The sequence below is a fragment of the Vicia villosa genome, unplaced genomic scaffold, assembly GCF_029867415.1.
Source record: "Vicia villosa cultivar HV-30 ecotype Madison, WI unplaced genomic scaffold, Vvil1.0 ctg.003520F_1_1, whole genome shotgun sequence".
NCBI classification, from domain to species: Eukaryota; Viridiplantae; Streptophyta; class Magnoliopsida; order Fabales; family Fabaceae; genus Vicia; species Vicia villosa.
Genome location: NW_026706226.1, coordinates 1 through 12676, shown reverse-complemented (window position 1 = coordinate 12676; position 12676 = coordinate 1). Strand labels below are relative to the sequence as shown.

The 12676-nt window shown below is 36.6% G+C and overlaps 1 protein-coding gene across 1 annotated transcript; it reads left to right on the top strand.

The window, feature by feature from the left end:
- Nucleotides 1-8453: 8453 nt before the first annotated feature.
- Nucleotides 8454-11648, top strand: LOC131641105 (uncharacterized). The gene is made up of 7 exons (XM_058911433.1): nt 8454-9130; nt 9221-9403; nt 9525-9575; nt 9675-9762; nt 9851-11011; nt 11119-11236; nt 11321-11648. Exons 1-5 carry the CDS (start codon nt 9114-9116, stop codon nt 10109-10111), a joined length of 600 nt encoding a protein of 199 aa, XP_058767416.1. The 5' UTR covers nt 8454-9113; the 3' UTR covers nt 10112-11011; nt 11119-11236; nt 11321-11648.
- The last annotated feature ends 1028 nt before the right edge of the window (nt 11649-12676 follow it).

The following is a 12676-nucleotide window of genomic DNA, read 5'->3' as shown; positions in this document are numbered from 1 at the left end:
GAGGGCTGGACTGGGTATTTAGCTGATCTCTCTGGGAACCTACCCCTAAAACTCGAACCTCATGGATAAATGAGTTGTTCTAAAATCCAAAGAGACAAAAAGTTCTCGGCGGCTACGAATGACCCCATGAGAGCTTCTAGAACATACCAATGGGAAGGGTAGGCACCCTAAGCCGTTACGTCGAACCTATGAACCTAGGGCTTATGTGCTTATGTGCTCATTATGTGTTCGCAATTTATTTTACTTCGAATATCTTGTGTTTTGATTTTGCAGGTATCCCTACGCGTTCCTTGGCCTGCAGGGACTCTATTTCCAAGTCCATGTCCTTCCCACGAAGGGCATCCACCTTTATGCACGTTGATTGGCCTCTCGATGGCCATGAGACCTAGTGACTGTCATGAACGGTCACTTCGCGCCTGTATCTACGCACTCCCTAGCTTGTAGGGACTTTCCTTACATATCCTTGTAGTCTTACAACTATGTGTCCTTCCCACGAAGGACATCTTCGTTTACGCACGTCAATTGGCCTCTCGATGGCCATGCGATCTAGTGACTGTCTTGAACGGCCACCCCGTGCTTACATCTTTCGTCCCTATCCTATAGGGATTCTACTTCTAAAATTGCATCCTTCGTTCGAAGGACATCTTCGTTAGCATACGTTCGATTGGCCTCTCGATGGCTATGAGATCTAGTGACTGTCCTGAACGGTCACTCTGTGCTTGTTTCCGCGCACCCCCGTAACTTGTAGGGTTTTTGGATTTCCATCTATACACCTTTCATCCCTATCTTGTAGGGATTTCACTTCATCTGATATCGTCCTTAGATAAGTTGTGTTCCACACAGAGAACCTTCCCACCAAGGACAACTTCATTGGTACACGTTGATTGGCCTCTCGATGGCCATGAGACTTGGTGACTGTCTTGAACGGTCACCAGCCGCTACCTTCTGCATACTCTCGAATCTATGGGATTTCCCTTAGCGTGTCATAACATTTATCCTGCAAAGATTCCACGAGGGTCTAATATCGCCTCTAAGGCTATCCCTAGGATCATATGTCATACGTCTGCATTGCATACACGGAGTTATAATACAAGGAGTCTCTCGCATACGCATGCATCCGCATTTTCATGCAGTCATACATTTGCATCTACATTTGCATTTCTATCCACACCTACCGCGCTAGCCGATTTCCTGAGACTCGCAAAGAAAAAGGAACGTAGACTATGGAGAAAGGAGGATAAATCATTGGGAATGAGCTTTAAAAAAAGGGACGTCTTTCACCACGCCAGCCGCATGTCCATGCCTTTCCGTAACGGGTTTGTAAATACAATAAAGGTTGTCATCGAGCAAGGATTAGTTCAACAAAGAAGTTCCCTCATAGATACACTCAAGATGTATCTAGTCATAAAGGGGTTCATCTTAGAACATATCAAACTTACAAGGACACTCTACGACAACCTAGGGGCAAGGGTCAGCCCAACTGGGGCAATACCCTGAACAAAGATGCATAACTATGACGAAGAGAAAGCGACATGTGTTAACCCCACACCAAGGGGCAAAAGGGTCCTAGATTTTCTTCGTCAATTTACAAACGATGAAGGTTGCAAATGGTGTGATACCATCCTTAGGAAAAACAAAAGAGGTTCAGTCAAAGGAAACTCATGAAGTTCCGATGCGACGAAAACCCACCGCTAACCAAATTTATTCCCGACAGGTTTGACGTGCCCAAGGAGCGTTCGAGGTTACCCTTCACTTTTACAAGTCCATGAACTAAGAAGTAAAACAAAGTCTTTGGATCAACAAAGGAGATTTTCCCTAGGATTAATAGGTGTTTATCATGTCATAATTTCAACCCCTAGGATCGCTAAGCGTTTCTCAGGATAAAAATTGTACCTTCGGATTAGCAATTCTAATGGGATGACCATACACGAGTTTTGGAATCGATTCACTCACACACTTCTATTCTATTCTTAATTTCAAATCTATGGTGATTAACAAACTTAAGGGAGAATGACGAATACAAATAACTTAATCCAGCTAAACGTATGCTTTCAAGGTAAGACCGAGCTGAGGATGTACAGGCATTGTTTCAATTCCCAAACAGTGGAGATATAAGGATGTTAATCCCTCGTCACCCCCTCGAGCCAGGAGTTGGAGCTTGTTTCTACTTTTTAAATAAACCTTGATTTTAACCAGGGGCAGGGTAGATTTCAATTAATTCAATGGTGTATTTTGGTTGTCAAGAGAATCAGTTAATCCAAGCAAGGATTCAAGCAAAAGGTCAAGCAAAGGTTCAAGCATATCTTCTTCCTCGCATTCATCCAAAAAAAATGAGGAAGCAATGGAGATAACATTCATAACATCTTCTTCCTCAATACATCATTCAAGATCGATGACGTATCAAAGTCGAAGCTTGCAAATCAAAATCAACATGGCAGTCACAACAGTCAATATCCAAAGATCAATATTTCCAAAGGAGTATTCAAAACAAAAAAAAAGGAGAAAAGCGCTCGCTAAGTCAAAATGGAAAAATCCAGGAAAGAAAACAAAAATGACTTAGGTAAAACTAGGGCATCCCGATGGATCAAACTCAAAGGAATTGGTTCATGCAAAAATAAGGGATAAAAACAAAGGCGAAATGCAAAGGATAATCTGGTGACTGCTAAACCATCAAAGCTTCACATCAATGCTTGAATCGCTGCCATATTTTTCACCGGTGCTTGGATCTCTACTAAGGCTTCTGCTCAACATCAGAACTGAAATGATTCTCTTGCAAACAAAGCACATCCATTGGATTAGGCGAATTTTTAGGATCTGGAGAACATCAAGGAGAAACGGGTGGGTTAAATAAATTTTGAGCCTTGTATCTATTATTTCTTAAAACCGTGAACCAGGCCAAATTACAACATTCAAAAGTCCTAATTGAGGCAAGGTTAACTACGAAAGCATATTAAGCAGGATTTTGTTATACTGACTCCTATGTTTGTTAAAACTATTTCTAACCACTACGCTTCTTCAAGCATTCATTTCTAATCATCTAGTCCTAATTCATAACGGACTTCGATTTCAAAACTTGCACACGCATCGCATTGGAGTTACTTCTCAAAAGGTACATCGCCATCCACGAGTATACACTTAGCATCGAGGAGATCTCGAAATGGGTTAATCAAAGGTGATCCTTTCTAATAAAGACTCTGGAATGGGGGGAGCCACATCTAGGGGTTCTCCTAAACAGGGGCAAAATTTCAAGGATCACAAGGGCATGCAATCAAACATCCTATTAAATAGGAGCATTCATCTTAAGGTTCAATCAATTCAGGTCACATCTCGAAGGAATCAGGGGCATGTCAAGCATGGGATAAATTCAAAAGGATAGAACACTATGATAGCCCTCCGTATCCTGGAGATCAAGGGCACACCCTTCAATCTAAACACTGGAGTACATTTGTACGACAAGGTTATTTCTCGAAGTACTTCCTTCATGGCTTGGAGATCATAAGCATCTTTTCCGCTAAACATCGGGGCATGGGATATCAAATCCATAAAGAAAACCTCAAAAGGTTAAAGGGTGTGGAGAACCTCCAAAGGTTAAAGGCGTGGAGTATTTCGAAAAACCAAATTGGGGCAAGGCGCACAACAAAAGAAAAAAGGCATCCTCACACTTTACAACCTCGAATCAATCTTTCTCCTAACTACAATCTTCAAAGTTCAAAAAATAATTATTTGGAAATCGCGCTAGCATCCAACAAACCTACAACTCCAGCAAGCTATATACGCTTTGGTTATCAACAACCTATCATTGGAGCATCATATAAGTCAAGCATTACATACATTGGTTGATACATTACACCTTTTCAGGTAGTCTTCTCTCAAACAATCATCACCTTTTCCGATAACCTTTTAAGGCAGTCTTCTTTAAGACATTCTCTTTCTAAGAACCTTTCTAGGTAGTCTTTTTAGACATCTTTCAGCCTTTCCAGGTGGTCTTCTTTAAGACAAATTTTCATCTTCCTTCCAGAAACCTTTTTCAAGTAGTCTTATAGAAGACATTATCTCGTTCCACTCATTACATCAACCAACATATGCATAAGCATTATCCACATACATAAACATTACCAAGCTGGCATAAGCATAGCCGAGGTATAGGTGCAAATATGGTTTAAACAAAGTCCAATGGGTTTAAGGAGATAAAGTCTTGGGATTGCATCAGCATTAGCATACATACATATCACAAAAAGCCCAATTTTTATTGGCAATCCAAATCATTACAAAGTCCAGTTCTCGTCCTGGCAAATCATTACAAAGTCCAGTTCTCGTCCTGGCAAATCATTGCAAAGTCCAGTTCTCGTCCTGAAAAACAATCAAAATCCAATTCTCGTTTGGTAGTCAGTTCCCGTCTGACTGTTACATTAAATCCAATTCTCGTTTGGTAGTCAGTTCCCGTCTGACTGGTACATAAAATCCAATTCTCGTTTGGTAGTCAGTTTCCGTCTGACTGTTACAGCAAAACCCAATAATCCTATTGGTGCAGGTGAGTTCGCGATAACCCTCGCAAATGATCCTAATGGTGCAGGTGAGTTTGCTATAAGCATAGCAAATTATCCTAAATGGTGCAGGTGAGTTTGTTATAAGCATAGCAAATTATCCTAAATGGTGCAGGTGAGTTTGTTATAAGCATAGCAAATTATCCTAAATGGTGCAGGTGAGTTTGCTATAAGCATAGAAAATTATCCTAAATGGTGCAGGTGAGTTTGCTATAAGCATAACAAATTATCCTAAATGGTGCAGGTGAGTTTGCTATAAGCATAGCAAATTATCCTAAATGGTGCAGGCGAGTTTTTTATAAGCATAGCAAATTATCCTAAATGGTGCAGGTGAGTTTGCTATAAGCATAGCAAATTATCCTAAATGGTGCAGATGAGTTTGCTATAAGTATAGCAAATTATCCTAAATGGTGCAGGTGAGTTTGCTATAAGCATAGCAAATTATCCTAAATGGTGCAGGTGAGTTTGCTATAAGCATAGCAAATTATCCTAAATGGTGCAGGTGAGTTTGCTATAAGCATAGCAAATTATCCTAAATGGTGCAGGTGAGTTTGCTATAAGCATATCAAATTATCCTAAATGGTGCAGGTGAATTTGCTATAAGCATATCAAATTATCCTAAATGGTGCAGGTGAGTTTGCTATAAGTATAGCAAATTATCCTATTGGTGCAGGGATTTATTTTCCCATATCAGGATTTTCTACACGGAGTTATCAATACATTTCAACCACATAGTGGTCATTCTACAATCAAATGAATATTATCAGTCCTTTTCAGGAACCTTTCCAGGAAGTCTTCTTTAAGACATATTCCAGTCTTTTCAGGAGTCTTTCCAGGCAGTCTTCTTTAAGACGTATTCCGTCCCTTCTAGGAGCTTTTTCAGGCAAACGGGGTTTTACCAAGGATTTTACAACAAAGATTTTCAAAAGGTTTCTCAATTGGGTTTATCACGTTAGTCCCTCGGCAGTGATATTCCCCAAAACATCATCAATAACAATCAAAGGTGTTATCTTTCTTTTTAGAGCTACTAACATACTTTAACTGACAATCATGCATCATTCAACTAACATATCTCATTCATACATAATGCATATACATACATCGCTCTCATTTATTTTGAGAAGCTCACTGCATCATACATCGCATGCATCATAGCATTGCATAAAATTCGAGTAGCCTTTCTAGGCCGTGCTACAATCGAAACACAGTGATTCCTTTCAAAAGCATCTGCTTCGCATTCAAAAGAGAGGGGTATTTACCTTGGGTGGCATCTGTAAGCCCATCTCCCATAGAATTTCTTCCCAACAAAGGCAAATTTCAGGGCATTTCAGTGTTCAATCATCTTCTACCATTAGATTACGATAGGCAGACGTGCCTATCCGACTCTTCAGGTTTAAGAAGATTGAACAGGGGCAGCTGTCATACCCCAAAATTTGCCCGATCAGATCTATATCTTTTAATTCATCAAGGGTCAAAATTAAGAGTCATGGGGTTTGACATTCCTATTGTCAAACCCGCCCTCTTATAAAATATCCTGAGAAATAAATGGGGCGCGATTAACAGGTGTTTCAAGGATTTCATCATTTGTTAATATTATTTTCCTTTTACTAACATTTGCATTTTTTTTATTATTATTAGCAATTTTTATTACTTCTAACTATTAATATTTAATATTATTAATTTTATTATTAATATTAATATTAATATTAATATTAGGTGATATTATTAGTTATTATTTATATTAGGATTAGGTTTAGGTTATTTTGGGTTATTAGGTTATTTTGGGCTCATTAGGAATAAAAAAAAAAGAAAACCTAATTCTTGGTTATAAATAGATACTAACACTCACTATTAGAGGGGACTGATTTGGATGACACAACGCTAACCCTTATTTTTCCTCCATTCCCACACCTATTACACAAACACGTACATATTGCACTACAAAAAGACAAAAAAAAGGGATCTCCTTTCCTTTCCATTGTTTTCACGTGACCGCACTCACTGTAAATATTTTCAAGATGCTAACCATCAAACTAATACGACCATTGGCTTCACAGCCACAACATATAACCATACACCAATTTCAATTTCTAGAAAAAAACCATCACAAATCTGTAAACGATTTCTAATACATTCATCACCATTATCATTCTATTATTGTTTGCTTTTCGGCTCTTGTTTTTTTACAGGGAAGAAGAAGGATCCGTAACACACAACAGCACCACCACAACACAACTTCGAATCTCCGCCGTCCATACTCCCCCGCCGCTAATAAATCGTGGCCGGAAAACACTGCCTTGCCACCCCGTTCACGGCCCGATGCCGCCGGCGGTTTCCGTCGTTACCCAGAACACAGATCCCGTGCCGATTTCAACATAAAAGTTCCCGTCTTGGTTTATGATGTTGCTGGTGTGTGGTTTCAATTTGCAGGAGAATGGGTGAAGAATGGGGAAGAGAAAGGCGAGAGTTGGAGAAATAGCAACAAAGATACTCTCTCTTTCAATCTGTGTGGTGGAACGCGTGCTAAAGAGGGGGGCCCAATGGTTGATCAATTCTATGACTGTTTGTTTATTTATTTATTACTATCAGCGCATCTATGTATCATCATGGATAATTGGCAGAAGTGGCTGAAGCATGCTGTTGGTAAGCAAAAGGACCTGGGTTCGATCCCCAGGTCATGGTGCGTTTTTCTAGCTATTTTAGCTTACGGATTCTGCGCACGACCTCAAGGAGCGACCACCATACACCCTTCAATCCTGGCCACCGATCTCGCAACCAACAAGATCTGGAGGGACAAGAGGCCGCTGGTACACCATGTACCCTCACAAAGGAGCTGCATGAGATCAAAACCAGGTTCTTATGTCATTTTTTGGTTTATTTAAATATTTTGATTAGGTTACTATGTCATTGAATTGCATCAAAATTAACGTTATATGAAAGCTCATTTTAACGTTAATCTTTGGATATCTTGATCGTATAGTAAATCATTATAGATTAAGCTCAAACTTTATAGGTATGATCTATATGATATTATGTTTCAATCCAACGGTTGAATTTAAAAAATATTAATTCAAAATGTAGTTATTGAATGAGTGTAACTCGTGGTGTAACTCTTCGGGTGTAATTTGATCCCTCCTCATATATATATATATATATATATATATATATATATATATATATATATATATATATATATATATATATATATATATATATATATATATATATATATATATATGCTAACATGTGCCATAAGGGCACATGTTAAGCATACTATAAATAGAAAAAGTTAAATATAATTAAATACAATAAAGTCATATTTAAAGTTTCGATACATTGAATGCACAAGTTCAAAAAAAAATTTCTATAAATATCTCATTAACTTGTGCCCTTGGGGCACATGTTAGCTTTTCCATATATATATATATATATATATATATATATATATATATATATATATATATATATATATATATATATATATATCAAGTAGGAGGGTTTTTAAATAAGAGATTAGAGCATTCAATGCTAACCATTTGATTAATCAAGAGAGAGAAATAATAATTATATTAATATTTTAATAAATAATTTAATCTCTCTCTTGATTAATCCAATGGTTAGGATTGGATGCTCTTATCTCTTATTTAAAAATTCCTCCTACTTGATACATCCCCATATATATATATATATATATATATATATATATATGGGAGTTATAAAATATTAATTAATATAAATATGGAGAGGAGGGTTATATTGACTCCAAGAGTAAGTTATAATAACTTACTCCACATCTTGACCATTAATTCTTTTCAATCTAATGGTTAAAAATAATAAAGAATAGTTTTCTCTTTCCACATTTAATGACTTATTATTTTTAACCATTAGATTGAAAAGAATTAATGATTGGTCAAAATGTGGAGTAAATTATTATAACTTACTCTTGGAGTCAATATAACCCTCCTCAAATATGAATTATATTAAATCATGATCATCAATCATTTATTATACTCTACCGTTTTTAACAAATTTAGTAATAAAAAAATTGATTTGGAGTTAGTGTGAGGAATTTGAAAAAACGAATATAAAAATTAATAATGACTGTCTCAAAGAAATGTATCAGTTTGTTAATATAAAACTAGTGTCTTACCCGTGCGTTCGCACGGGTACCCGTCTGTCTCGCGCATTGGGTTTTAGGGCACCTTAATAAAATAGGGAAAATGAATATATATGTGTAAGTTCATATAATAAGTTAAAATATTTTAAATAGGTTAAAAATACATGTTGGACTTTATAGTTGGTTAATATATCTAAGTTAATAGGACATTAAAGTTTATTGGGCCTTAGAATTCTAGCCTTGGTGCAGAAAACCTATTTTTATTGTTAGACCTAATATGTTAATAGGCCCACAAAAGAATCCTATTATTGGTATTGTTACATATAGATGGCATTTAAATTGAAAGTAACGTTGGATTCATAACTCTTCAAACTGTTGGCAATCAAAGAGGCTGTCTTTTGGTATTGTTGGTGTAAGAAACGCAGGGTTGGGTAATAAGTGTGAAGAACAAAATGTCGCAGGCAAGAAGGTATGTGCATGTGTTACTGTTTATGTTGTTTGCAGAGTTTATCATAAGATATTCATCCATTTAGAGGTCGCAATGTTGTTTTGATTCCAGTTCCCCCGATCGGTTGGAGTTGCAAACTCCATGGAAGCAGCTCACAGTTGAGAGGATACTGAGTGGGTCACATGAGAATGATTATGTTATGGAGAAATGGAAGAAACAACATGAAAGATTGAATCGTGTCGATGATGGCGGTAAAGTTTCTGTAGAGGCTGCCAGGATTGTTGAAAATAAAGGGTAATCTTATAGTTTTTTTTTTGTATTGAATTCCATTTAACCTCCACAAAATTGAATGTGTTTATGGAATAATGAGTTACAACTTAGTTTAATAAGTAGTTTGTATGTTATTGTGTTGAAGGGATGATGGAGATGGGAATGAATACATAATGATATCTTCTGATAGTGAGAGGTAAAGTTTATTTATAAGTGATAGGGAATAATATTATAGTTATAAGTATATTGATGCTGTTGTGTTGGCATTGTGTTGTAAATGTGGTCTTAATTTCAGGGAAATGAGTCCTATACAGGAAGAGTACGAAGAAGCGTACTGGACTCGTGAAGTTCTTGATGTAAAGAAGTTTTGCTCAAATGTTATGGTAAGCAGTGTTCAAAGTCTATAGTTGTTGGAACACTGGTGTTATAGAGAGAAGTAATGTAACTGATATTGTATGTCAATGAGTGCAGCATATTCCTGCAGAAATAGTAGAGAAATGTGGGCTAGCTGGAATGTCAGAGATTACCCTCAATGATGTGGACAACGGGTACCCATATGAGTGCAATGTGAAGAAGAGGCCAAAAAAAAATGAAACATATTTGTATGGAGAATGGTTTGACTATGTAAGGGCAGCGGAATTGAAAGAAGGTGATAAAGTGCACTTTGTGATTTATTACCCGCCAGTGTTAGATATTATGGTAACAGTGGAGCGCAGTGGTGATCGTTCATAGAGCTGTTGGTTAGGCAATGTTTGTGGTGGATGTATAGGGCCTTTTTTTATCAGTTTGGTTTGTATGGGATTTATGGTTTTGTTGTTTTTTGTAATGGTGGATGTGAACCAAGTTTAACAATTATGCCATTATGTATGGTTTTAAATTGAATATTAACAATGTTGGTTGTAAGTTTCATGGAATGAGCCTAATCTGCCCTGATTTTTATTCAAAATTGATTACCATTCTGTTTTAAAATTAAGTATTGTTTATTATAAGTATTGAACATGATATCTATCAAACTTGATAGGTTAGTATAAGTTCGTGTATGGCTCCTGTAAATGGTAGGCTATTAAATCTAATTGGTAAACACACAACAATGGACATATGAATAGTTGAAAATTCAATTTAATAGTATATGTTAAAGAGTAGTACGATAATATTAAATGGTTATAAAATAGTTGTAATGTGTTATATTATATTGGAATGTGAAAGATCAATTGGGTTATGGGCAGTTAATGTTTTTCGTGAGGAATATAAATAAAACGAAAACTGTTTAGAAGTGATGTAAATGCAAAGAAGACTAATTGAACAATTGCATTGAATTCTATTGGACGGTGGAAAAGTAGCAGGTATGTGAAGAGTCCATTTAGAGTGTTATATAAGTAATGTGCAGATAGTTTGATAGCACTAAACACTGAAGCATTCATCATTACTCTGCAATCAACAGTGTAAGCTGCGAATTTCTGAAAAGATGGAAGGAAGAGTTGATCAAGCAATGAGAGGTAAAGGTAAACACATCATTTGAAAGTTTGCTCTGTTACATATTGTATTTAAAAGTTATATATGGTTGCATGCAGGTGAAGAAAACTCTGTCAACCAAATGGCTGTGGGGAAAGCTGTCACCTCTGATAACTCTGTGTATGTTTGAATTAGCTTATGTTGAGTATACGTTTTATGTTTTAATTTAGAATGTTTGATAACACATTTATTTATTGACCATGTTGTCTGTTTGTATAATGTTCCAGATGCCATGAACCTGTTGTTGATGATTTTAGTTGCCATGTAGAACAGCCTGCTAAGTTACAATATTGTATCTGGAAGCAAGATGTGTCCAACGGGAAGATGGCTCAGTCATGTCTTCTTGTAAGTTATTATTCGTTTTAAGCTTATTGTCTTTCCCTAACAGTTAATGGGATTATCTAATGTTGTTTTATATCAATATTGCAGGAAATTCCTGAGCATGTTGTGGCAAGTCGCTGGCTCCATGGAGCAAGGTTTGTAGATTTGGTTGACTGGGAAAGGGAAGTCAGGTATGAATGTGAAGTTCATCATACCGAAAAGGGTCAGATGTTTTTAGGGCGTGGTTGGTACAAATTTGCCAAAGAAAGGTGCCTGCTTGATGGAGACTCTATGGGCTTCAGCGTTAAGGATCCCATCAGCAAGGAGATACTTGTAACAATGTTGAAATATTGAAAATGATGTCAAAGTTTGTTATAAGTATCTAAGTGTTTAACTTTTTGTAATTTTCTGGTGGACTTAGGTCCACCTTTATATTAATATATAAGATTTTGGTATTTAGATGTTATGCTATATATATATTATTTCTGTTACTTGCATTGCTAATATGCTGTTAGTAATATATATTACAGCAGTTACTTGCAATACTAATATGCTGTTATTAATATAGATTACCACTGTTACAGATTTATTCTGATCAATTCTAAAAACTTAGACATTGTTAAAAACTTCTTTATACACAACATTTGTAGTTTTCTCCCTGAATTTCTTTTCTTCATCATGTATCAGTATTTTGATTCCCTTTTTTGTTGTTACTCTTGACAATGCGACATAAATCTGGCCATGTGTGAATACATCTTTCGGTAAGTACAAACCAACGTTATCCAATGACTGTCCCTGTGATTTGTTGATTGTCATAGAATAGGAAACTATAATAGGGAACTGTCTCCTATTCAGTTTGAATGGCCATGGTGATTGGGATGGTGACATGTCCATTCGAGGTATGTAAACCAAATTTCCCAAACCTTTACCACCCATTATTGAAGCCTCCAGTACATGGGCTGCCATCTTTGTTATACACAGCCTTGTGCCGTTACATAAACCTTCAGCTTGATCTATATTTCTCATGAGCATTATAGGTGTCCCAACCTTTAGTTTTAAGTGATGGTTTGGCAATCCTTATGTTCGGAGGGAACTTAGAAATTCTGATGTGAGGATATCAACTACTGCTGGGTCATGAATCTCAGACTTGTCAACTAAATTTGCGCTGTAGTAGTCACGAATCTCTCCTACATTGTTGACCGAACAGAATTAGTAAAAGCAAAAATTAGATTAATATAATCCATTAAATTATATATTTTTGTTGCTTAACCTGGCATCAAGTTAAGTATATGGTCATTGATCTGATCAACAATCTCCAGTGTAGAGGCAAGTATCGCTCGACTTTTAAGGTAATCAACACATTGGAAATTATTTATGAAATCAGGGTATGTGCTATTGACAATGGCCACGATTGGATCATCAAATTCTGTTATCAGAATATCAGGTGGTATGTTGATTTCGGCG

Excerpts from the sequence above, each read along its gene's own strand:
- LOC131641105 (XM_058911433.1), top strand. Across the intron at positions 9,404-9,524 it reads AGGATTGTTGAAAATAAAGG|GGATGATGGAGATGGGAATG; the intron begins GTAATCTTATAG and ends ATTGTGTTGAAG. Across the intron at positions 9,763-9,850 it reads AGTTTTGCTCAAATGTTATG|CATATTCCTGCAGAAATAGT; the intron begins GTAAGCAGTGTT and ends CAATGAGTGCAG.